We start from the raw sequence: 27,062 nt of genomic DNA on the forward strand, positions 1-27,062 counted from the left end.
TAGTGGAGAGTTTTGACCAAACGTGATCCACCTGGAGTAGGAACCGGCAAGCCACTCCAGTATCCCTGCCAAGAAAACTCCATGGACATGGACAAAGACAGTCGATAGCCCTGGTTAACTCCACATTCCAGCGGGCCACCAGGGAATCAGCTAAAAGGGATAAAACGTCTCCTACCACTCTCTGGAAACCATTTGGATCCATTAAGTGGCAGGGGCGAACCATCCAAATCAGTCCCACCTCCCTCCCAGAGGGGAAGGGTTGCGGAGAAGTCCAGTTGCACCAGGAAGTGATCCAACCATGGCACTTCGTTTGTTTTGCTTTTACTTAGTGTCAGATCACCCACATCCATAGAGGTGAACACCAGGTCTAAGGCATGTCTTCGCCTATGAGTTGGGCCAAACTTATTCAGGAACAGCCCCATGGAGGCCATGCTTTCCACGAAGTCCTGAGTGGCCCCTTGTAAGTTTTGTTGGCATGGATGTTAAAATCCCCTAAAACAACCAAACTAGGTGTCTCTAGGAGAACATACACCATGACCTGAAGCAGCTCGGGCAGGGAATCCTTGGTGCATCAGGCAGGTTGGTACACCAAAAAGAATCCTGTCATGCCCCTATTGCCCAACTTCTAGAACTTGCACTCAGAAAATTGGGTCTTCCCAATAGGATGCCTGGTGCAAGCTAATGACTTCCTAAAAATCACTGCAAACCCCTCCCCTGCCCATATGACTTGGGTTGCTGTGCGTAAGAGAAGGCTGGCAGACAAGCAGTGGCAAGACAGGCCCATCTACTTCATCCAACCAAGTCTGTTACACATGCCAGGTCAAGTCCTCCATCCACGATCAAGTCACCCCCCCCCCCACAAAGACATCAGTCTGGAGAGACCCTGTGTATATACAAAGGTTTCACAAGGGCAGAATATAATAGTAGGTATAGAGTTCAGATTCCTGAGTGTCTCAGCTTTCTGTTTTTAATAAACAAGTTTCTAGACTTCATAGCTGTGAAAATTGCTTGAAAATATGGGTCATGCCTGCTGAAATATCCGAAGCCACAGAGAAGGTTTAAAATTTGTTTATGTTCTTGCATTTCCCATAACTAGCAAAATAAAAATAAATAATGCAAAATAGTAAACATTGTAGAAGAAATGTCGAAGAATACATTGTGCAGATTTGTGAGACTACAGAATGGATAGCAGACTTCAACTTGAGGAGGAGGCTGGTGCTTGCATCACTTTCCTTTACATGTGCAGCATTAGGGTTACCACCTGTCAATCTGACAAATTACAGAGCTTTCAAAGCTGATAAAAGCAGGAAGTCAAAAAGGGGTTATTGCAGCAGCCATTATCTAGAGCCATGTCATTTTAAACTACTAAACAAAAACAAGACAACTGCTCTCTGTTGCCTAACCCTCCTACTATCCATACAAAGCAATTCCAGTTTCCAGAGATCAACAAAAAACTTCATAATATTTCTGCACCATGGATGCTGGTCTGTTTCGGCAAATAGGACACAGCCCCAAGAACCTCAGTCTGGAATCTACCATTTCCCTGCCCCCGAAATCTATTGTTCCTTTGCCCATAAAATCATAGACACAGGTATATTCCTAAATGATGTTGACATGACAGACACACCTCTGCAGAATACCCTTTGGATGCCTGTTCTATAAATGAGGTGATGGAACCAAAGTGTTGGGTGGGCTATACCACTTCAGACTGCTAAAATGGGTTAGGCTGGTAAGATAGTTGGAGCCTTTCCTGGATTGGGATAGTTTGGACACAACTGTCCATGCATTGGTAATCTCAAGGTTGGATTACTGTACAGTAATGCGTTCTATATGGGGCTACTCTTTGAGGTTGGACAGGAGGCTTCAGCCAGGATATAAGGTAAGGTAAAGGTAAATGACCCCTAGATGGTTAGGTCCAGTCCACAGACAGCTTTCTGAGTTGTGACCAGCATGACTAAGCCGCTTCTGGCACAATGGGACACAGTGACAGAAACCAGAGTGCATGGAAATGCTGTTTACCTTCCCGCTGCAGCGGTGCCTATTTATCTACTTGCACTTTGGGCATACTTTCGAACTGCTAGGTTTGCAGCAGCTGGGACAGAGCAATGGGAACTGACCCCATTGCATGGATTCAAACCACCTTCCAATCGGCAAGCCCAAGAGGCTCAGTGGTTTAGACCACAGTGCCACCCACTCCCTCCTGCCAGGATATTAAACCATGCTTTCAGGATTTGCACTGCCTGCCAATCTGCTGCTGGCCCATGTACAGGGTGTTGGTACTAACATACAAAGCACTAGCAGCTCAGGTAGTTTCGTCCAGTGAGGAAAACAAAAACACAAAATTAGACAAATCAAAGTAATGGGCCTTCTTAAATAAGAACTAACAGATCACTAGGTCTGGATGGCAAGCCCCCAAGAATTCTTAAATAACAGAAATGTGCAATTGCTGATCTTCTAACAAAAATATTTAACCTGTTGCTAAGAACAGCCTCCATATCTGAGGACTGGAAAGCAGTCAAGGGAACACCATTTTAAAAAAGCAATCCAGGGCTTTTTGCTGGAAATTACAGGTTGGTTGGTTGGTTGGTTAATTTAATGTCTGATCCAAGAAAACTGGTGTAAAGTACAGTGGTACCTTCGGTTAAATACTTAATTCGTTCCGGAGGTCCGTTCTTAACCTGAAACTGTCCTTAACCTGAAGCACCACTTTAGCTAATGGGGCCTCTGGCTGCTGCTGCACCGCTGGAGCACGATTTCTGTTCTCAACCTGAAGCAAAGTTCTTAACCTGAAGCACTATTTCTGGGTTAGCGGAGTCTGTAACCTGAAGCGTATGTAACCTGAAGCGTATGTAACCCGAGGTACCACTGTATTGTTAAAGATAGAACTACCAAGCATATAGAAGTAAAACTAGTATAACTTCTGTAAGAGTTTACTATGACTTGTTAACTAGAGCTTTTTAAGAGTGTCAACATGTGTATAAAGGTGATCCAGTGGACACTGTACACAGACTCTCAAATTTTTTGGACAAAGTAACTCACTAAAAACTCCTAAGCTTAGAAGTCATAGAACAACAGTTCTCTTGTGACTCAGTAATTGGTTAAGAAACGAGACAATGCAGAGCAGGAATAAATGGACAAATGTTGTTATTGTTGGTATTATCTTTACTGTTCTCTTTTTTATCTCTAATTCATTTGTAATTACAGATAGGTAGCCGTGTTGGTCTGCCATAGTCAAAATAAAAAAATTCCTTCCTGTAGCACCTTAAAGACCAACTAAGTTAGTTCTTGGTATAAGCTTTCGTGTGCATGCACACTTCTTCAGATACAGAAGAAGTATCTGAAGAAGTGTGCATGCACACGAAAGCTCATACCAAGAACTAACTTAGTTGGTCTTTAAGGTGCTACAGGAAGGAATTTTTTCATTTGTAATTGAAAATCAAAAACAAAAAACGGGGGCAGCCCAGTCTGTGGAGCGTGAGACTCTTAATCTCCTGGTTGTGGGTTCGAGCCCCACGTGGAGCAAGTTTCCTGCCTCGCAGGGGGTTGGACTAGATGACCCCCGGGGTCCCTTCCCCTTCGGCAACTCCACGGGCTGCTTTGCCCGCCCCAAGAACAGCCGGCGGCGAGGGAAGGCATCTGTGCGCTTGCGCAGAGATGTCGCGAGAGAAAGAGAGGCTAGTGCCGCCGCGCCTGCGCCTTGAGACGCCAGCTCCGGCAAGGGAGGCGGGGCCAGAGCCGGGCCCCGAGCGTTACGCCTGCGCAGTGCGCGGAGACGGAGGCGAGACCTTCAGCTTGACAAGGAGGGACGGACTGACGGAGGAGGCGGAGGCGGCGGAGGCGGCGGCCCTTGAGGTGCGCGGCGAGGGAAGGAAGGCGAGGGAAGGAAGGCGGCTGGCGGAGCCCGGCGACGCCCTCGCAACGGCGAGCGGGCCGCCTGAGGCTTCGGGCGGAGGGCGCGGAGAGGGCCCGGCCTGGCCTGGGGCGCCGAGGGCCTGTGGGGAAGCGCTGCCCCCTCGCCGCCTCCGCCTACGCCGCCCTTCCCGGGCTGCCGAGCGAGCGAGCGAGGGGCTCCTCTGAGGGCGGGCCTCCAGCCCCCGCCCGCCCGCCGGCCCGCCCGCCGGCCGCCTGAGGGCTGTTGCCAAGGCCGCGCTCGCGAGGGGGGAGGGGGCGGCGGGGAGACGCTGAGACACCCCCACCCCACCCCCATCTGTACCCCGCGGCGGCGTCTTATGTATTTGGCGTTGTGAAGCGCCCTGCGATCTTCGGCAGACAAAACGAGAATAAAAGCCAATGAAGAAATTGAGGCAGTGGATCCCAAAGGGAGAAGCTGGCAAGCGGGGCGGGAAGGTTCAAGGGCAACCAAGGAAACATCTGAACCTTTAGTGTAGTATGATATAATATGGCATCAAAGTATTTTTCTAAAAAAAATACTTGCGGAATATGAATAGTTTCAGTACGAGAGCAAGACTGTCAAGTGTCAAGGTACCGAGGGCGCTGCTAATCGTGCTTTCCAATGTATAAAAAAATCAGTGTGGTGCCAGCAAATTTTTATTATGCAAGTGCGTTCCAGAGAAAAAACTTTGAGAGCAAGAGGAAGCCACAGGTTCAAATCTCTGCTCACTGGGTGGCTTTGGGGATTCCCACCCCCCATCTCTCTGCATAGGCTGCTTCACAGGGCTGTTGTCAGGTTAAAGTGTGCAGGCTTGTCTGCCATCTCAAGCTCTTCAGAGGTAGTGTCAGAAACTCAGATATATAAGCTAGGCACCAAATGGCTCATTAAATCAAGGTTATAGCCACCAGAACAGAACATCTGGTTTCCATTTTGGGGCAAGACTGTTCTAAAGTCTTTATTTTTCAAATGATGGACTGAACATGATTGATTATCAGTTAAACATCTGGCTAACAGATGACAACTTTGAGCCAGGTCAGGCTTTCTCAGTCTCAGCCCTCCACAGATATTTTTTGAGACTACATTTCCCATCATCCCTGACCACTGGTCTTGCTAGCTAGGGATCATGGGAGTTGTAGGCCAAAAACACCTGGAGGGCCGAGGTTGAGGAAGCCTGAGCTAGGTTAAGAACTTTGAGAGCTTAAAGAAGAAAAGTCACTTTATCCAGGGACAGCCCACATATATATTGGCCTATTCTAGGGTTGCCATACGTCCAGAATTTCCTGGACTACTGTAGTTGGAAGCACTGTCCCAGCAGAAATCGGCAAAATGTCTGGGAGAATCCAGATGTATGGTAAGCCGTGTCAGCAGTGTCGTTTTTGCTGATTTCCCAAAAAAATAGCTCAAAAGTGGTATTTTGTGTGTGTCCGGATTTTCACTTTTTGAAATACAGCAGCTGAAGCCTATTCCAACCTGTTTTTCATAATGGTAACAGACCATTCGTAACATAAGAATATTATTCACAACTGTGAACTGTGGGTTGGGGTAAGTGAAGACAAGCAACAATTCACTATAACATTGTTCACTGCTTCTGCTCAGGCTGCACAGAAAAAGCATATTGGTTCCTGAAATTCATTCTGATTGTGCAGATAAAATGTAACTGATAGAATTCTGCAAGATGTGGCATTAGTGTGTGAAAACAGTTAGGACCCCAAGCTTCCCAGGTATGCACTTCCAGATGGTGGTGATGTCAGGCACCATCCTGGCAGTGCCCAAGCAGCTTCACTTGGTCACAAGTGGCCAGTAGTCTGGCGCCTGGCTAATTTTGAACACTGTTTAGAGAACAAGGAGTAAAGGTGGGCTGATAAAGATGCAATTAATAATTCTACATGCAGTTTATTGACGGGTGAACTATGGGAATGTGTGAAATTGCTTTGTGTGGCATCGGGTTGTTTATCAGTCTAGTTCGGGGTTAGCCAATGTAGTGGCCTCCAGATGTTGCTGGACTGAAAGTCCCATCAGCCCCAGCCAGCATGGCCCATAGCAAGGGGTGATGGGAGCCTGGTGTAGCTCATCATGGCCTTCTCTGACTGGTAGCAACTCTCCAGGGCTTAACATCACCTGCTTCCGGATCCTCCTTTTTTGTTTAAATGGAGATACCAAGAAATTGAACCTAGGACCTTTGCTGTGCAAAGCACAAGCTATTATGGTTTCTTCCTCTTCTTTTGAGCAGTGTTCAAAATTAGCCAGGCATCAGGTGCATTTTGCGAACTGTGCAGGTCCAATTGTGACCACATGGAGATCTTTGAATGCCAGGTGGCAACTGACATCTCCATCTGGCTGGCCCCTCCAGCTTTCTTAAGCAGGTAGGCAGAATAACTTAGTTATTGTATTTATCTCCCACCTTTTCCTCCAAGAAGTACATTGTTTCCCCCCACCCCCAATTAATCCTTACTATGACTCTTTGAGTGGGACGCAGGTGGTGCTGTGGGTTAAACCACAGAGCCTAGGACTTGCCGATCAGAAGGTTGGCGGTTCGAATCTCTGCGACAGGGTGAGCTCCTGTTGCTCGGTCCCTGCTCCTGCCAACCTGGCAGTTCGAAAGTACATCAAAGTGCAAGTAGATAAATAGGTACCGCTCCGGCGGGAAGGTAAACGGCGTTTCCGTGCGCTGCTCTGGTTTGCCAGAAGCGGCTTTGTCATGCTGGCCACATGACCCAGAAGCTGTCTGCGGACAAACGCCGGCTCCCTCGGCCAATAAAGTGAGATGAGCACCGCAAGAGTCGGTCACGACTGGACCTAATGGTCAGGGGTCCCTTTACCTTTACCTTATGACTCTTTGAGGTAAGTTAAGAGAGTGTGACTGACTCCATGTTCACTCAGTGAGCTTCATGAATGAGTGGGGATTTGAACCCTGATCTCCCAGGTCCTAGTCCGACACTCTAAGCACTATCCCACACTGGCTTCCTAAAGTACTTCTGCTATGGGGCAGCTCTATAAATTAAGTAGGTAAATAAATAAATATGTGGAAAGCAAAATGTCACCTAGAGAGGAATCTGAAATATTTTCCTTGAGGCTTAAATTTGTTTTATTCTGGATTGTTTTATTTGATGTTTTAATGTGTTGTGTTGTAAATCATTTTGAGTTTTTTTCTTTAAAATGTAAAGCAGTATAGAGATAAGGATAGTGCTTAAATATTCTGTTGTGGTGACCGTAACCCAGGTTTAAGGTGCCATTTGGCAATTAGTTTACATATCTGCGTTTCTAACTCTGCTTTTGGGTAACAGCAAAAGGGAATATGTGACAATAAAACCACAGTTAAAGGTGGTTCGTACTTGCATGGTGTCAGCAGTTGTCAGTAGGCTTATTGGAATTCAGTGGCTTGGTTTAAAAATGTGTTGGCCTTCCTCTGAAAAGCATAGATATTAATATCTGCACAGAGAGAGTCTTGAGATGGTGATGTTCATTTGTACATGCATGGTATTTTCTGCTTTGATCTCTTTCAAAGAGCTCAGGATAGCTTGTACTGCCCCCTCATTTGGAGGGGCATGGTTATCCAAAGAGCTTTGAGGCTGAGCAAGAATTTTAAGCAAGGCCTCCACTTATCTGTGTCTGACAGACATGCTGGTAAATTATGGATGTAAGAGAGAGCAATGTTTAACTGGAGTCAAAAGTAAATCTTTGCAAGCTTAAGCCCTGGCAATAACTGAATTAGAGCGTAAACAGAATTCCTATTCATCCATCTTTAAATAGAAGAATGAGAGTTGTAGATAGACATACAACTTTTGTGAAATCTCCTGAGGTGTCACATTCGTCAAAATTTCAGTGGAATTGCTTGGAATCTCAGCAATTGGGCATTTTATTTTAAAGAAAAATATTACTATTCTGATGCAGAACTAAGGGTGGGAAGTTCCATACTGATAATTCCACAATAAGTGCTGTGGCCATAGGGCTTTTTGTGTGTGTCTGTGATACCTCCTGAAATTTGTAGTAACCCCACAATGATTGTATTGGGTGGACATGGGGGTTGCCCGGCTCTTTTGGCTTCCAGGACTATTGTAAATCTGCAGGTGGACTGCATTCAGTAGCACCTCTCAATCTTGCTCAAGTGTATATATCTATTCTTGCAGTCGTGTGTCCCCAGGTTCATCCACACCTGCTTACCTCTCTTCTTCATGGTCATTCTAGTTGTGATTCCTTGCAGAGCAACTCCAAAGAGGGAGCTGCTGCTGCTGCTGAAAATGAAAGGGTAGTATGGTTAAACTCATGCTGCTTTGGTTTGCTTCTGAAATGCCAACCTTTTAAAATGTTATCGCTAACAAGGAAGTTGGTTTAGAGCTATAGGAAACGTTTTGAGTGGCAAAGATAATAGGAGCATTGGATTGGCAGGCAGATTTGCCAGGAGAGGCCAATATTACCTTATCATAGTTATAGATATCAAAGTGAATTTTGTCACTGTCTCAAGGAAGCAATTTTTTTACACCCAGGATAGACTGGAGAAGTGGGTGGGTGGTTTTGAGTGCTTACTTTAAACCCTGTTGTATGAGAGCTGTAAACAGGCAGGTCTTAGCTCAGCCTTCGTCAGCCTGTTGCCTGTCAGACGTTTTGGGCTACAACTCCCATCAACAGACAGCATAGCCATGCTGGCTGGCGATGACAGAAGTAGCCTTTGAGCTTCTCATAGTTGTGCTATGCAGCCAGGTGAGTAGCCACACACTAAGTATGCTGGATATGTTGGTGCCAGCACTGAACTTGGAATGATTTGATGTCAGAATGTCTGGCATTTGACTGCAACTTCTTGAAAAGCTGCACAACAATTGCAGTTTTGGAATATGAAAATCCAATCCATGTTTCATTCAGTATGTGGCATTGGCACATACAGAAATGGCTGAGATGTGAATCAATACAGGCTGGCTGGGCACTATACCTGATGGACGTTAAGTCTGTACAGACCCTGACAGGTGGTAGTCCCAAGGATTGGTTGGAGCACAAAGCCCCCACATAACTCAGTACTGCTTTCTTACAATAACTCTTTTGCCTTGTCTTCTGGTTCAGCTGAAAATTAACCAATTGGGAAACCTGTTAGAAATAGCACATTAATTGAAAGCAGAGTGTGCTTCAATTTGAAAACTTAAAAAAATAATCATGAATGAAACAATATGTTTGTAAAAGCCAATAAATTAGTACTCTGGTTTTCTCTCCACTGATCTCTTAGTCTCAAAACTGCAACACTGCAGATCAATAATGCTAAATATGTTACAATTTAATTTCCTTAAAAATACAATCTCTTATTTGAGGCAGGGGGTGGAAGAAGCCAAGATGTAAATAAACTTTATGATGATGATTATTACTATCATTATTGGCGCTATTTTTAATGTTTCTTGATGTTCCTTTTCTTCTCTTTCCCTCTTTCTTTACTTGTTCTCCTCTCCTCTCTTTTTTTGTCTTTGATACTGTTTGTTCTGAATACAATTTTATTGTATTGTGAATTTTTTTAAAAAAATCTTCGGAAGAGCAAAAAGAAAAAAACAAAATAATAATAATTGCTTCTAATGCTACCTTTGAAAGCTATTATGTCTACAGCAAAACAAATTGTTCTTACAGTGGTGCCTCGCCGAGAGTCTCTTCGTCTAGTGGTTTTTTCGTCTTGCGAAGCAACCCTATTAGCGGCTTAGCGGATTAGTGCTATTAGCGGTTTAGCGCATTAGCGGCTATTAAAGGCTTAGCGGCTAAAAGGCTATTAGCGGCTTAGCGGCTTAGAAAAAGGGGGGGAAGCGGAAAAAAATCGGAACACTCGCAAGACGTTTTTGTCTTGCAAAGCAAGCCCATAGGGAAAATCGTCTTGCGAAGCAGCTCAAAAACGGAAAACCCTTTCGTCTAGCGGGTTTTCCGTCTTGCGAGGCATTCGTCTTGCGGGGCACCACTGTATCTAAAATATTCCTAAAGTGCAGTACTACAATGTACATGGATGGCGCACAGTAGGTCAGTATCTTTCATTGGGCTGGCTTGGTGGTAAAACATTATATTAGGCTGAAATGATGGATGCACGGTACAGAATTTCACCAGAAAAGGAAGGGTTGGGAAAAAGAAAACTCTGGTGATTAGTAGCTTTGTCTTTCTTGGGAGTATAAATGTCTTCAGACATTTTCCTTTTCCTGCCTTGCATTCAGTTGACAAGGGTTTTTTATAGGCGCCAATTAGTATAGATCATAATTTCTGAAACTGAGGACTGGGGACCACCATTGGGCACTAGCGCACTGGAAGAAGCAAAGATCACCAGTGTTGAAGCAATGATTCTTCAACATCAGCTTCGTTGGAGTGGTCATGTGCGGATGCCTGATGATCGTCTTCCAAAGCAACTACTCTATTCCGAACTTAAAAATGGAAAGTGTAATGCTGGTGGTCAACAAAAGAGGTTTAAAGACTGTTTCAAGGCAAATATAAAAAAATATAGTGTCAGAGCTGCTTCCAGATCCTAGCTCACAGAGGATCACGCTAGCCAGCGGTCACTTGTAAAAGTCTTTATTGAGTTACAGTTTCCATTCTCAAGCTGCTGCGCGCAGCTCTACGTCTTAAGGGTTAGACCGGCGAAGCTCCGTCTGAGTCTCCGCCCCCTGTGCACCAGCTTACTAACCTAGCCTTACTCCACCTTTTCCGCCTGACCGTTCTTCTCTGGGTCCCTCTGCCCCCCGTGGTCTCTTCCTTCCGGGATTCTTCTGACGCTGACCCCCCGGACCCTCCTGTCTCCTTGCGCCGGGCTTTAGGACCTGGCTCCCTTTCCGGGCTGCTTACTGCGCCACCTTCCTGTGCATTTGAACTTGGCGCGCGCGCCCAACCTTCCACTTTCCGCCTGACCGTTTCTTCGCTCCCCGATGGAGGTGTGGCCACTCCTGACTCGTGCCCTCCCTCCTGTTGTGAGCTGCCAGCGCTTGATACCTGGCGCCCTTCCTCTCCCCTGCTCTCTGTTGGTGACGCTGGTCCCGATTTCCAACTGCTCCCCTCTGAGTCCCCTCTGGACCCTTCTTCCTGGGGTGTCCCCCTAGGCTCCCCCCTTGCCCTGGCCACTGGTGCTCCTTTCTGTGAATCTTCTGATTCACTGGAAAGACTCGGAGATCTCGGGTCGTCGTCATCACTCATCTTTTCTTCTGCCTCCTCCCCCTCGCTCTCTGTTTCCTCCCTTGCCCTTGCCTCTGCTCCTGAACCCCTGACATATAGTATAAACACTGACAACTGGGAAACACTGGCCTGTGAGTGTTCCAGTTGGAGAACAGCCTTTACCAAAGGTGTAATGGGCTTTGAAGACACTCGAACTCAGGATGTAAGGGAGAAATGTGCTAAGAGGAAGGCACGCTTGGCAAAGCCACACCGTGATCAACTCCCCCTGGAAACCATTGTCCCCACTGTGAAAGGACGTGTCGATCCAGAATTGGCCTCCACAGTCACTTAGGGCCTCATTGTTAAAACCGTGTTCGTGGAAGACAATCTTACTCGGCTACGAGTGATCGCCAAAGAAGAAGAACTAGCCCACTTCCAGATCAGTGTTAGCACTGCAGTCCACCCCCTCTCACAGGGGACAGATTCAAGCAGCAGCTCTAAAAGTCATGATAAACTGGGAATAGAGAGGGTAGTTGGTATAGGAGGAAGTGAATGTACAAGGAGCAGGGAGGAGGGATGGAAGAAATTGCCTGTACTTAGGGGTGGGAATAGGGCACAAATTACATGTGAACGCAAAAAGAAGAAGAAATCGAAGGGGGGGGTGTTAAAAATACTTTGAGAGGCATATAGGAAGCAAGCAGACAAACATAAAATAAAAAGCCACCTCCACTTGGAGAGTCCAGATTAACACATTCTGCCTAAAATGGGGGGGCTGATTAGAAATACCTCCATGTATTGGAACTATTATTTATTATTGAAAGAATTAGACACAGAGAATGGTCAGGCTTAGGTTGGATCCATGCTTTTTAGTGAATCTGCTTTATAGAAAGAATTGACTCACCTGAGTGAACTGAAGAGCTGGATTAGGAATTGAATGGCTGAATTCAGAATGCACTGATGCCAGTAATTACAAGAGCTGACTGCATACAGATACTCCCTTTCCCCCCAAGCAGGAGGCTTGGAGCCTCTATAGCTGGCAGGCGTTTGATAATGAATCATTCTGAGTTTATACCTGGGATAGCTCAGCTGGTAGAGCATGAGACTTAACCCCATGGCCGTGGGTTTGAGCCCCACGTTGGGTGAAAGATTCCTGCATTGCAGGAGGTTGGACAATGGCCCTTGTGACCCCTTCCAGCTCTACAATTCTGTGATTATGTGAGGTCCTTATTACAAAAAAAAACACACCTTAAAAAAGAATTCTCAATATTCAGGAAAATTAACCTTAAACAATGTAACTTTTCATTCCCTCTGCCTATCCCATGAGTTTAAGGTTGTTCCTGAATTCTTATAGGTATCATATTCCCTTTTCCAAGGTTGTTCTGATGTATAGTAAGGTAAGGGTCCCTTCAAGTAGACCTGTCATATGTGAATGTTATGTATAACTTATGTGTACATTTGAGAAGCCAGTTGTAAACAGTTTCCCAGTGCACATGCCCACATATCCTATCTCCCTGTCCCTATCCCCCACATATTGCACATACATGCTTTTCACACCTCTGGACTTATATGAAGCGGCTCCTTCCCTTCAGGGGTTAAACCTAATAGGGCAGTGATATTAATTAATGTGTATTTTTTTAAAATTTGCCTGTCATGCTGTCCTTGAAGGCTTGGTATAAACATTGCGTTACAGTGAGTATAAAAGTAGTGGTTGCAGGTATAAGTGATAGCTTTGATCTTTAATGATGCATGCATTTCCCCCCCATATTTGACAGGTGTATATCAAAGAGCTAGAGGAGAGTCCTGTAGGTTCACGTTGAGAAGTAAATGATTTAGGAGCTAAATTGTGAAATAAGAAGTCTGCAACCATGTTCGGCTGTGGTCCTGCTAGACCCCCAGGTATTTATATGTATATGGAAGTTCAGAGATTAAAGAATTTTTTTTAGAACCTTAATACTAAGATGATGTGTTTAAAAGCAAGAGTTATGTTATCCAGCAGCACAAAGCTGGCTTGCTGATATCCCACATGTCAGACTTGCAAAGCAGTTCTGCATTTTGACCGCTGCTATCTTCCTGAAGGTGACATTGGAGAGGAATGTGCCAAGAATAGATTTCTTCTTCAGCAAAGTTCAGAAGAACCCCTGCTATGCTTTATGGGGGAAATGGAAATAGAAGCTTGAGAGTAGCAAGATAGCTATGCATAAGCTACGTTTCTCTGTACAGCCCAATAGATCAACACCGCATAGGGTAGAGTCAACAGCCAATTTAATTTTTACCAATAAATTTATTTCCTTAAGACAAGGTTTTCCAGTACATGGAGTTGGGAATAATGCAACGAAACTACTTCTCCAAGTAATCAAGCAGCAAGTATCTTTAGTGGAGTTTGGCTTTGCTGTAAAAAGACTTGTCACTTCCCACAGGCCTGGCAATTTTCTGTGGGTGGCAGTGGGGTGGGGGGAGCCAATATGAATTTTGGATCAAAGGCTTTTAAGGTTGATGAGGAAGTTGTTGATACAAAGGAGCCATTCTGTTACTCTTGGAACCATACACAAGAGAAAGAAGTTGTTGGCTTAACAGACTGTGCCGTGGAATAAATATGTTGTTGAACTCGAACTATTAAATCTTTCTATCAAATTTTGGATTATTTTTTTGCCCCCGAAAAAATTCCTGATAGTCGAAAAGGAAGATTTATGAATAGACTCATGGTTCTTCATCATATGTGATGTGTAAGGTAGTGGCAAGAAATTGCTGAGAATGGTGTTCATACATGCTCATTTATTTCCAAATATGTACTGGTTTTTTTGCTTCTTCCAGACCCCATGGCTATCCCACCATCCTACTGTGACCTGGGGAAATCTGCCAGGGATGTATTCAACAAAGGATATGGTAAGTAGGACAATGGCCACAAATGCTAGCATTATGCATATATTCTCTAAATATTTTGGAAATCTGTTGCTAAAGATCTTCAGATGTGTTAAGAATGGCATACCGTATTTTTCGCACCATAGGACGCATTTTTTCCCTCCTAAAAAGCAAGGGAAAATGTGTGTGCGTCCTATGGAGCGAATGCAGGGGGGAGGCAGGTGGGAAAAGCCCCCAAGAGCCGCACACAAGCTTCATGCGCTCTTGCGGGCTTTTCCCCAGGAGGGAGAAGGGACTGACTGGCCGCATCAGTCCCTTCTCCCTCCTCGGGGATAAGCCCCCAAGAGCGGCACCCTCTTTAAAGGCTGCGCGGCTCCTACGGGCTTTTCTACAAGGTGGGGGAATCCCCCCACCTCCCAGAAAAGCCAGGAGAAGCCGCGCAGCCCCTTTAAAGAGCGCGCAGCTTCTGCGGGCTCTGTGGGAGGTGGGGGAAGCTGCAGTGGATTCCCTCCTCCCCGGCTCCCTTTGAAACAGCAAAGTGGGAGTGGAGCAGCTTACACTCGTGTAAGCAGCTCCTCTCCCACTTTCCTGCTTCAAAGTGGAGGGAATCCACTGTAGTTGCGAGCAGAGGATCCATGGTCACTCCGCTTCCTTCCCTCGAAGCAGGGTGCGGGGGGAAAAGAGGGCAGGAAATAGATGCCGGGCAGGAAGACACAACCACACTTTGACCACTGAAAGTCCACCCCAGCCTCCCCAGATTTCCACTGAGACGGCCAGGCTAATCTCGATGGCCATAAGTCTGGCTCAGCATTATTAACTGGACTTAGATAAGCCATGGTTCCCCTTCCTGCCCTCCTCTGAGGCTCAGTTTAAAGCAGCAAAGCAGACAGGAGCCGCCCGCTTTGCTGCTTTAAATAGTTCAGTGCAACATTTGATTCAGAATATTTTTGTGTGTGTTTTCCTCTAAAAACTAGGGGCGCCCTATGGTCAGGTGCACCCTATGGTGCGAAAAATACGGTGTTTGTGTTCACAGCTTTGAAGTGTTCATGCTCCTTTGCGTAGTTTCTCTATCCTTCTTCACTATCAATCTGTCATCCATCCTTAAGAGTTTTTATTGGATTGATGGCCTTGCTTTCATCCCTTGATGTTTTAGTTAATGCTTGTTTTATTTAAATGCTATATTTTATTTAAAGTGTATATTCATTTTCTCCAAAAATGCAACACAACTAGCTAAAAACTAGCACTAGCAGGAAGGAAAGGCCATCTCTTAAATTCTCAGATGAATCAATTGGTTTTGAGCTGGTGCCTGCAACACTTGCATTTCAGTCTTCTGCTTTCTGACTCTCCTCATCTGACTTTGTCCATAATCTCTCAAGATGGATGAGGGCCTCCTTTCTATGGTGATTGCAGATTCCACAAACTGGCATGGAACCTCCTATTGGCTTACTCTAGGCTTATTAAAGCGGGCTCTGCGCCACATATTGGCTTGCATATTCAGCTCTGGGATTGTCTCTGCAGCAATGCTGCAACTTTAGTGGAATTTTGAGAATATGAAGTGTGGCATAACATAGGTGAGCCCCATATCAGTTTCCCTGAGTTTAAAGGGGTTTGTTGATTGTCTTTTAGCTGTTCTTTGGAGGTACTGTAATTAAAATGCACCCAAAACGTCCAAATCTTGGCATGATTCCAAAAAGTGAACATGTACTCACATCCTGTTTATGGCCTTTCCATAGGCATCTGTTTGGCTGCTGTGGTAGTTGAGTGCTAGATCTGATCCAACAGGATCCTTGTAATGAGATGAGAAGCCATTAGTTCCCTGAATCAGAGTTGTTCAGTCAACCTGATGTTTCCAATGCCTGCCAAAATCTGTGGGTCTCTGTCAAGTGATTCCTAGAATTACCATTAGAGCTAAGCTGGCCTCTCTTTTTATTGGTGCTCATCTCAAGCACCTTTTAAAGGCAGATGCACCCAATTTGTTACTTCTTGGGCTTTGTTTCTCATTCATTTATTGTGGTATAAATAAGAAACTAATGTTTTGGCAATTTCAGGGTTTGGAATGGTCAAGCTAGAGTTGAAGACCAAGTCTTCCAGCGGAGTGGTAAGCAATGAGTACTTTGAATTATTGTTGTAACAGGAGAGTTTGTGGAGCACTAATATTACCTTTACAGCACTGGCAGAGTCAATGTACACACCTAACATTCTGCTTCTCCTGTATGTTTGGAGTGTCCTGAAGGTTATACTTAGGACCCCTCCATGCAGTATTAGCTTTAGTGTTTTGAGGCTTGACTCCTGAGTGCTTGACATCTCATAGAGCAGCTGTTAGTAAACTGTGAAGAAAGGATTTGGAGTGGTGAAAAATGAAATGTCTACTTGTCTGCCATGTTCAGAATAGCTGTAGTGGGAGAGGTGATCATTTGAAGGAGTTTAGCGCTAGAACTATGGCTTAAACAATCTGACTCTGCAAGTGGAAGTGGCAGTGTGGATACTTTGATTGGTTCACCTTTACTGACTTATTAAAGATGCTAACTTCTAACGTGACTTCTCCCTTTTACATGCAACACTGATTTTTGGATGTTTATTCAGCTGGTAAGAGAACCACATATTTGCTTTCTTGTTATATATCTCTCCTTCAGGTTTGTGTACTTGGACCTTGGCCCACTGCCATTCCTAATCCATTCTAATGGCTAAGTAAATGTGGTTAAAGGTAAAGGGACCCCTGACCATTAGGTCCAGTCGTGGCCGACTCTGGGGTTGCAGCGCTCATCTCACTTTATTGGCCAAGGGAGCCAGTGTACAGCTTCCGGGTCATGTGCCCAGCATGACTAAGCCACTTCTGGCAAACCAGAGCAGCGCATGGAAACACCGTTTACCTTCCCGCCAGATTGGTACCTATTTATCTACTTGCACTTGACGTGCTTTTGAACTGCTAGGTGGGCAGGAGCAGGGACCGAGCAACGGGAGCTCACCCCGTCACGGGGATTCGAACCGCCAACCTTCTGATTGGCAAGTCCTAGGCTCTGTGGTTTAACCCACAGCGCCAACCGCGTCCCGTAAATGTGGTTAACCAGACAGTAAATGTTGCATTGTGTACAGCTCCATACATCAGTAGCATTTGCACTTGAACTGTCAAAAGAATTGGAGACAGCAGTGTGATCACAGGCATGCTATTTTTGATAGCCTCAAATTTAGAAGTTAGTATTTCTGAGTAGTATCACTTGGTGACTAAATCTCTGAAATAGTTGGTGAGGAACTGGAGGCTCATGGAGAGCTCCCCATCCAGCCAGTAGCATCCCTGCTCACCTTGCAGCAGGACTTGAGCTTTTTGAAAACCTCCTCTTGGAATCCTAAACGCTGTGTGTGTGTGTGTGTGTGTGTGTGTGTGGTTGCTTGGTTGGTTGCTTGCAGGGTGTATGTGTGTGGGCTGTGGCTCCCAGAGAGGGTGACCCATGTGGAATGTGGTCCTTGGGCTGAAAGAGGTTCACCCCCTTTCTCTTAAGAGGGGTGCTCAAGGTTTGGCAGCCATTGGCCCCTCCAAATGTCACATGTGGAGATGAGAGCGAAATGGCCTTCACATGCTTGAAAACATCTATGACTTTTTCCAGGGCTGAGCTTGTACAGTCATACCTCGGGTTGAATATGCTTCAAGTTGAGTGCGTTCGAGTTGCGCTCCACGGCAACCCGGAAGTAACGGAGCGCGTTACTTCCGGGTTTCGCCGCTTGCGCATGCGCAGACGCTCAAAATGACGTCATGCACAGAAGCGCCGAAAAGCGGCGTGCGCAGACGTGCCATCGCTAGTTACGTTTGCTTCTAGATGCGAACGGGGCTCCAGAACGGATCCCGTTCGTATCTAGAGGTACCACTGTATATGAAAAGAGGGTGGTCCTGGAAGTTGCAGCAGTTTGTATATTTATAATGACAAGACTTCTTATGCATATTCATATTGCTTACTGTGGAACCTCAGGCATGAAATTCAGCTTCTTGAGAATGTCTGGGGAGTTAACTTTTTTAGCTGCTGACTCTCACACTTTATGAGAAGCCTGAAGATATGTGAGCAGCATCTTCTGAAGGCTCTTAAATGCAGGGATCTTAGAAAGACTTTTTAGTGTGGTGTGTGGCACTTCATTGCCCTCCTTGGAGTTCTATTCCTTCCCAAGGTGTTTGTTGGTTGTCATGCGCCACCCCTTTGACCATTAGTATTCAAGTTCTGCTCAATTGTTTCAGAAAATTTATTTCTGCAAACTGCACAGTACAGGTAACTCACATCTTATGCAGGGGTTACGTTCCTGGCCATCATGTGTTTCAACAAAATCATGTAAAGCTAGAAGGCCTCTATGCTGCTGTGGCCTTTCTTTTTGATCTGTCTGACATCATGAAGACTTATAACTTCACATGTATGTGCTGAGCTGAAATGTCACGTCAAAAGCAGAATTTGGGGATTGGCTCAGATTAAGTGGAACTTGGCACTCTAGACATATGGGGGTCTAAGCAACCATCACATATGACAGTTGTCAGATGAAAAGTAACATATGTTGTGTGCACTCTTGCTTTCCCCACTCAGATCTTGTTGCAGCTGCCAGGAAAATCCTGGTCTGATCATATGACTGCAAGATTCTTTCTTTTCTCTCCACTCAGCAAACAAAGAAAGTTAAATGAAATGTTTCTCCTCCACTGGCGCCAGCTCAACCTTTTTAAAGAGGATCTGGGAATTATTTTTAACTGGCCGCTACACACACACACACACACACACACACACACACAAAGTTACCCAAGATGTCATATCCTTCTTAAGCCAGGGAAAATCTATGTTGAAGCTGAACCATGTTTCTGAAATAAAATTGCCTTCCTCTTTTCTTTTTTTCCAATTGCTTCTCTTCCTCATTAGCTTGTAAGTTGTTGTCAGGCACTTGTATGTGTGTGAAATTGTACAGCATCTAAGGCAGCATTAGCATCTAGCACCAACAAGCTAATCACTGTACAAAAATAACCTAAAAAGATGGGCTGTGCCCACAGACTCATAACTTTAGATTAGGCAGTTGGCTATTTATAACCCTGATCATCAGCTACTTGCCTGGTTCCTGTGGCACATAAAAATAGGCTTTAGGTGGCCACAAAAGCTTATAGGTGTCTGTGTGTGCCTCTTAGGCTCCAAATAGCCAACAAAGGCACACTGTAGGCAAGCTGACTAGAAGGGTTTTTTGTTGAATAGCTGTGAAGGTGCTACACTCAATATGCCAGCAAGTTTGGAAAACTCAGCAGTGGCCAGAAGATTGGAGAAGATCAGTCTACATCCCAATCCCAAAGAAGGGCAGTGCCAAAGAATGCTCCAACTACCGCGCAAGGTTATGCTTAAAGTTCTACAAGGAAGGCTCAAGCAGTATGTGGACCGAGAACTCCCAGAAGTGCAAGCTGGATTTCGAAGGGGCAGAGGAACCAGAGACCAAATTGCAAACATGCCCTGGATTATGGAGAAAGCTAGAGAGTTCCAGAAAGACATCTACTTCTGCTTCATTGACTATGCAAAAGCCTTTGACTGTGTCGACCACAGCAAACTATGGCAAGTTCTTAAAGAAATGGGAGTGCCTGATCACCTCATCTGTCTCCTGAGAAATCTCTATGTGGGACAAGAAGCTACAGTTAGAACTGGATATGGAACAACTGATTGGTTCAAAATTGGGAAAGGAGTACGGCAAGGCTGTATATTGTCTCCCTGCTTATTTAATTTATATGCAGAATTCATCATGCGACAGGCTGGGCTGGATGAATCCCAAACCGGAATTAAGATTGCCGGAAGAAATATCAACAACCTCAGATATGCAGATGACACAACCTTGATGGCAGAAAGTGAGGAGGAATTAAAGAACCTTTTAATGAAGGTGAAAGAGGAGAGCGCAAAATATGGTCTGAAGCTCAACATCAAAAAAACGAAGATCATGGCCACTGGTCCCATCACCTCCTGGCAAATAGAAGGGGAAGAAATGGAGGCAGTGAGAGATTTTACTTTCTTGGGCTCCATGATCACTGCAGATGGTGACAGCAGTCACGAAATTAAAAGACACCTGCTCCTTGGGAGAAAGGCGATGGCAAACCTAGACAACATCTTAAAAAGCAGAGACATCACCTTGCCAACAAAGGTCCGTATAGTTAAAGCCATGGTTTTCCCAGTAGTGATGTATGGAAGTGAGAGCTGGACCATAAAGAAGGCTGATGGCCGAAGAATGGCTGCTTTTGAATTATGGTGCTGGAGGAGACTCTTTGAGAGTCCCATGGACTGCAAGAAGATCAAACACATCCATTCTTAAGGAAATTAGCCCTGAGTGCTCACTGGAAGGATAGATTCTGAAGCTGAGGCTCCAGTACTTTGGCCACCTCGTGAGAAGAGAAGACTCCCTGGAAAAGACCCTGATGTTGGGAAAGATTGAGGGCACAAGGAGAAGGGGACGACAGAGGACGAGATGGTTGGACAGTGTTCTTGAAGCTACAAACATGAGTCTGACCAAACTGTGGGAGACAGTGGAAGACAGAAGTGCCTGGCGTGCTCTGGTCCATGGGGTTACGAAGAGTCGGACACGACTAAACGACTAAACAACAACAAACATATATTGCCTGACATGCAAGGCTCATTTTAAAAATAAGTGGTTTATAGGTGCTTTTAAATAAATAAATAAACAAACAGTAATGTCCTAGACCAGAGGTTCTCAAATGGTGGTCTGCAAGCTCCATTAAGATGATCGATGGAGCAGTTGCAGTATGAGTCTTTCAACACTATTGAAGAAAAGAAGTGTTAGCCTCATGTAACACAACTTCTGTGTTGCACACTTGTTTAAAAATCTGCCGTGTATTAAGATTCCAAATGTGTAATTCTTTTATGCATACAAACTGATTACTTAAAATAATATTTGGAAGTAGGGCAGGATATAGATCAGGAAAGATTGGAACTGTATTATTAGAGAGCCCTTCAGTAAACACTCTGGTGGCTGTGTCTAGCACCCAGTATATTGTAACTTTTTGTACCTTATGAAGCGTTTGTTGTTAAATTGTTGGTTCCAGACATCAGAAAGGAGAAGTTAGATGTGGTAGGACCATGAAATCCAGTGCAGATGTGAATAAATGTTACAGGGTGATTATAAAGCATATTGTGTAGACGGAACTAAAGCTTGCATGATTCCTGGAATTGCATATTCATTTTAAAACATGATTGCATTGTAATTCAAATGTGGTATGTTTACAGGAATTTATCACCACTGGTTCCTCCAACACAGACACAGGCAAAGCCTCAGGCAGCCTAGAGACCAAATATAAGTTCAAGGACTATGGACTTACGTTCACTCAGAAATGGAACACTGACAACACCTTGGGGACAGAACTGTCCATGGAGAATAAGGTAAGAGGAAATGGAATCATGACTTCAGCATAGCAGGTAAACTAGAAGAAATTAAGCAAAGGCTTATGGGGAAAGAATGGGTTGTGTAAAATCCAGACTGAAGTAGCTTTTTCTATGTTGTGGGGAGTTTTTTAAGTGGGGGTGAGGGATTCTGAAGTTAGTGGTTGGTAGTAATGTAATGTAGATTACATCTGGAGATATCTACAGACTATATCTACAGATAGACACCATTGCTGAAAAGGTCCTCTCACCATTTATCAGCCACCTTACCTCTGAAGGTAGGGAAAATTGGTGTTCTGAATATACCTTGACCGTAAAATGGTGAGGCTGCTTTATAATCTATCAAAAATTAATGCCTAGATGTGCTTTTGTGAGTTCTTGAGTTTCAATCCAAGAAATATCATTAGTATGTCAATGAATTCACATATGCAGAAACAACAAGTACTTGGGCTGCTAGTTAGGTATTTGAGGCAAAAAGTGTGAGATAGTTTCAGTTATATGTAATTTGGGAGCCTTCCATTTTATCACAGGTGGTACTAAATAATGAGGTAATGTAGAATGGCCCGGTTTTCAAAGACTGTAACATTTGAAAACTTTTGATTCTCTAGGATTTCCATCATACATTTTGTTTCATTTTTCTGTGCTGCAGACTACCATAATTTACAAAGAACAAGAAATGCTAGATAGAAGCAGTTAAAGTAGGAAGAAAATACCACTTATTAAGTAATTATTTTTTAAAGACGAGTACTGTATTTTTCTTGTTTCACTTCAGCTGGCTGAGGGACTGAAGCTGACCCTTGAAACCATGTTTGTACCAAACACAGGGTAAGTATTCATCCCTCCAGAGGGCTACTTTTAGCTGGGTGCTTGCCTCATAGGTGATGGTACCACTTGCAGACTGTTGTACTGGAGCTGCTAGCTCACATAGGAGGTGCTTTCCTATTCTTTTGCTTAAGGCTGTCTTTAAATGAATGTATTGAAATGTTGACAGTGACACTGACTCAATTATGTAACATCAGGTAGCACGCAGGGGTAATGCATGCCCAGTTTTCTGCTAAATGTATGGGTTTGTAAGAAATACCTACTAGAGGTTATAGATGGGATTAAACTTGATTCCCTGTTCTTACACCTTCCCAGGAAGAAGAGTGGAAAGTTGAAGACATCCTATAAACGGGAGTATCTAAACCTAGGTTGTAATGTTGACATTGACCTCGCTGGACCAACAATCCATGGCTGGGCTGTTCTGGGCTATGAAGGTTGGCTTGCTGGGTATCAGATGGCTTTCGACACAGCCAAGTCCAAACTTTCACAGAATAACTTTGCATTGGGATATAAGGCAGCAGACTTCCAGCTGCACACAAATGTGTAAGTATTTCTTTGTGGTCAGGGGGCCAGAATGTACAGAAACCAGTAAACATAATAAAACATAATCAATAAAATATACAATATCAGCTTTCTGCTAAGACAGGCAATATGCATACATGAAAGGGATTAAAGTTGAGGTTGTATTGAAGATGACCTTTGCCTTCAGTGTTGAAGGTTGCAAACCAAGTCTTCGCTGACCACCTATGGTTCTTTCCCAGAAAGAGCACAATTCTTAGTCTCCGTAGATTTCTAGAGCATTTGCCAGGATCCAGGAACTCATTAAAAAGAAAATGACTGCACAGTTGAATTACTGTTGGTTCTCGCACATTATGCTAGCACCAAGGCAGTTAATTTGCATGGAGCACGGTATATTCCATCATGAAGGCCCATGCTGAAGCTAAGGAGATCTGGATGGGAAATGGCTCCTTCCAATCTCCATTCACTTGCTCTTGCATTCAGAGTGCAGTTTAGAAAGGAACATTTTGGCTTATATTTGGTCTTTCTGCTTCATATCAGAAAGTGCTTCCCTCTCAACCCAGCTGGGGGAAAAATATCATTTATATGCTTTTCATTATTTCAGATCTTTCCCTATGCCAGCTGATAATTGGTGCATCTTCATATATTAACCTAAGTCTAACTTTAGCTACAGAACCTCTAGTCTAGTAGGAAAAATGTCAGGACAAGAAGGGAATATATATGGATTTAACCATTTTATTCAAAATTGTTGTCAGCCACTCTTAGCCCTAAAAGCAGGGTGGGGTGGGGACGGACTAGAGAAACAGAAAATCAATACAAGCTAGAATAAGGCTGGGGTAGAGGTAAAGAGAATAAGGGCAAATATTTGCAATTGTTGAAAAACTTCTATAAAGGCAAAATGGAATCTTCATTTGATCTCTTAAAAAATAGGAATGATGGCACTGAATTTGGTGGCTCCATCTATCAGAAGGTTAATAACAACATTGAAACATCTGTCAGTCTTGCTTGGACCGCTGGCAGTAATAACACTCGGTTTGGTATTGCCACCAAGTACCAGTTGGATGATAAAGCTTCTGTCTCGGTAAGAATTTTGCCATCTTCCCAGTATGCTATACATGTGTGCTGATAATTTCAAGTTAATTGTATAGCACCGTCCCATTTTCCTTGCCTCTTGGCTTTATGCCTCAGATGTCATTGGAGCAGTCTTAACAATAGCAAAAGTTTTATGTTAACCTTTTCCTTGTGATTCTAGTATGAACCCTCAAGTGAAAGTTTCAGTATGGACTAGTGTCTTACAAAACAAATTCACTTGTTTGTTTTATGCTAGCTGTGAATTGTTTGTGTAGAATCAACTTAGGGAGTAGGAAGACTTTCACTATTTGTGAGATTTTTGGTGTATTTGGCAGTGGTATCAATCCTACGTACTGTATTGAGATCTCATTTGGTAGATAAGTCTTCACCCAGGTCCAACGTCAGGTGGAGTGAGTGCTCTTATTGAATTTCCTACATATAGAATATGTCCTCTGGGAGAAGGGTTTGAATGTAGCCTTTCTGCATGCAGGGTACTGTTTTATATGAAGCAGTATTCCACCTGTAGGTTGAGGGCTTAGGTTTATCATCTTAGTAAGAATGAAGCCTTTTGTGTTTTTGAGGATTTTTTTAGGGACACGGGTGGTGCTGTGGGTTAAACCACAGAGCCTAGGGCTTGCCGATTAGAAGGTCGGCAGTTCGAATCCCCGCGACAGGGTGAGCTCCCGTTGCTTGGTCCCAGCTCCTGCCAACCTAGCAATTCGAAAGCACGTCAAAGTGCAAGTAGATAACAGGTACCTCTCCAGCGGGAAGATAAATGGCGTTTCCATGCATTGCTCTGGTTTGCCAGAAGCGGCTTAGTCATGCTGACCGCATGACCTGGAAGCTGTACGCCAGCTCCCTCAGACAATAAAGAGACATGAGTGCAGCAACCCCAGAGTCGGCCACGACTGGACCTAATGGTCAGGGGTCCATTTACCTTTACCTTTACCGTAAGTTTTGTTTAACATCCAGTCTTCCTTCCTTCTGGGTAATGTTGACTATATTGCATGTGATCATTTCCCCTTCGTGACACACAGGAGAATGGATTTTGACTACATTGATGCTTAAGGGCAATAACATTAATGTTTCCATTACTGTAGGCACCATTCCTTTACCCAGGGCTGGTGAAGGAGGGACTTTTTATGCTCAGAAAGCAGTTGCCAACATATAACTACCAGCGTCTTCCATCTCTTTGTTGATAGATCTAGTTCTAGAAGACTGCTGACTCTTCATAAACTTTCTCAGGAAAGCAAGTAAAAACTGGTAACACTGTTGAATGTTCCTTTTTTTTCTTTCTAGGCCAAAGTCAATAATGCCAGCCTCATTGGACTTGGCTACACTCAGACCTTACGACCTGGTATGTAAACTGTTGAATGTATTGAATGCATAGCTTAATTTTGATTGCATCTTGGCCGTAGGAAAAATGAGTTAGAAAATTCCAGTGATACTTCCAGGGCATCATGGGGTAGTGGTTCCAAACCCTGTAAAGAACAGTATGCGTCACCCTATTTTTGGATTATGCCTTGAGTAAATCCTGCCACAAAGGGAAGCTAATGTAGCCAGTGTGTGTCTAGAGAACAACTTGCCTGAGAAACCTCGGTGCATGGGAGTCTTACCAAAGAATTACCTTGAGATCTAGCACACACTGGTTCTCTCAGCTGCGAGTCTTCTTTCCTGACTTTCCCCCCTGTGTGCTCCCTTACTGGTTGATAGTCTGCTGTATTCTCTTAATAATGGCACTGTGTTTCTCCCAGGTGTGAAGCTGACTCTCTCTGCTCTGATTGATGGCAAGAATTTCAGTACTGGCGGCCATAAAATTGGGCTGGGATTTGAGCTCGAAGCTTAATGTAGGTTTTAATGAAGTATTAGATCTTTATTTGGAAGATGAAGGAGAAAACAAACCCCACATGTTCTGGCCTTAAACTCTTCCGTGAAACTTCAAAAAGTGTGAACTTGATATTCTTCCAAAGAATTGTTGTAACCCCCAACATTTGAAGTCTGGAGAGTGCAAACCTACCATGAAGGGCAATACTTGAAGGCATGCATGGAAGTTGTAATGGTTGTGCTACATTTCAGTTCAGTTCCTCAGTTTCTTTAAAATGTGTTCCTCAGAAGACAGCATAGCATCTGGTGAAAGGAAATAATCTCCCATCCTTCTGTGTTCCTACATCACATCCTGCATGTCCTGCACCTCACGACCTTTTGTATAACTGGTCTCTGTGCTGTAGTGAAAGCTTTGGTTTTGCATCAAAGTGGAAATAAATCAAAATCACATTTGGAAGTTACTCCTTGTATGGTTACTGTCTCTTTTAGCACACAGGTAAAATGCCAAAGACTAAGCTACAATAGGGAGACAAGGAGAGAGGGTTGTATTACATTTTGCTCTCATATCTAATTGGAGGGTGGCTGTATGTAAAGCACATTGCTAGACCTGGCAATTAGAGAGGGGCATTTGCGTTACTCTGAATGTTCATTCTCTTCAGTAGATGGAAGGGAACCAGGCTACTGTCCCACTCGCCACTTGCACTGTAGGCTGGCCTATGCTAAAGCGTTGGACTAAGTCCTGTCTGGTAGTTTCAGCATGTAATTCAGCTGAGGTGCTTTGAGGTGGGGGATCCAAACAAGGGATGTTGGATAGCAGCACTGACCATCCTGGGTGGGGGGCTAGCCTTTCTGCCATTTTCTTTCTTGAGTAACAAGACTGGGGGTGCCTTTGGGGAGGAGAGTACTCAGCTGATAATGTTTACCAAAGTCAAGTATGCCATCAGTTCTCTTCGGTGCCTGTGTGCTTTAGACAAAAGGATAGGGACATGGGGTCATATCCAGTGCTGCTGTTTCCCAAGTGCAGCAGACCTGCTTGCACAACAAAACTCTCCCCTTCCCGTACTCTCAAAATCCACTCCAGAAGATTGGAGCAGGTTTGGGGGGTGTGGGGAGAGAAAGGGACACTCCTGTTCCATTCGTGGAACTCTGTGTGTGTAGCATTGAACACAATCTAGAAACTCCTGAGGCATATGAAGCAACGTTTTGACCTTCAGGGTGCAGGAATGATTAGTTTAGTCAGCACTGACTGATACAACAACAAGGGCTGAAATTTGTCTGGCCAATGTTATGACAACTAAGAACAAGTATTTCCAGGGCAGCAACTTGAGAGGAAATTTACTTGGATTGGTTCAGTGTTTGCCTGGTCTGAAGTTCTTTTCACGATCTCTGTTGAGTTCTTGTGCAGCAATATAGAATCATACCTGGGTAACCATTAAGTTCAAAGCTAATTGCAGAGACCAACTTACGGTAGAAGTGGAAGAAGTAAGCGTTCCTGAATTGCTATCCTGATCTGTAATAGTGCATACTGACCCATATCCTGCATGTATGCTATTTCTAAAACTGGTGCTTCTAAGTTTGCTTCCAAGTCAGAAGTTTAATAA

At 44.3% G+C, this 27,062-nt stretch overlaps 1 protein-coding gene across 4 annotated transcripts; it reads left to right on the forward strand.

The window, feature by feature from the left end:
• The first annotated feature begins 3,696 nt into the window (after positions 1–3,696).
• VDAC3 (voltage dependent anion channel 3) lies at positions 3,697–25,922 on the forward strand. 4 transcript variants are annotated; one of them, XM_081201024.1, is made up of 10 exons: positions 3,697–3,852; positions 12,757–12,880; positions 13,796–13,867; positions 15,892–15,941; positions 21,073–21,225; positions 21,998–22,050; positions 22,363–22,590; positions 23,497–23,647; positions 24,937–24,994; positions 25,392–25,922. In XM_081201024.1, exons 2-10 carry the CDS (start codon positions 12,850–12,852, stop codon positions 25,481–25,483), a joined length of 888 nt encoding a protein of 295 aa, XP_081057150.1. In that variant the 5' UTR covers positions 3,697–3,852; positions 12,757–12,849; the 3' UTR covers positions 25,484–25,922. The 4 variants fall into 4 exon arrangements, with proteins under 4 accessions (XP_081057150.1, XP_081057153.1, XP_081057151.1 ...); XM_081201025.1 differs by lacking the exon at positions 3,697–3,852 and adding an exon at positions 6,731–8,590; XM_081201027.1 differs by lacking the exon at positions 12,757–12,880 and having other exon boundaries at positions 3,717–3,852.
• Positions 25,923–27,062: the final 1,140 nt, after the last annotated feature.

This window comes from Podarcis bocagei, assembly GCF_964188305.1.
Source record: "Podarcis bocagei genome assembly, chromosome: 7".
In the NCBI taxonomy this organism is placed as follows: Eukaryota; Metazoa; Chordata; class Lepidosauria; order Squamata; family Lacertidae; genus Podarcis; species Podarcis bocagei.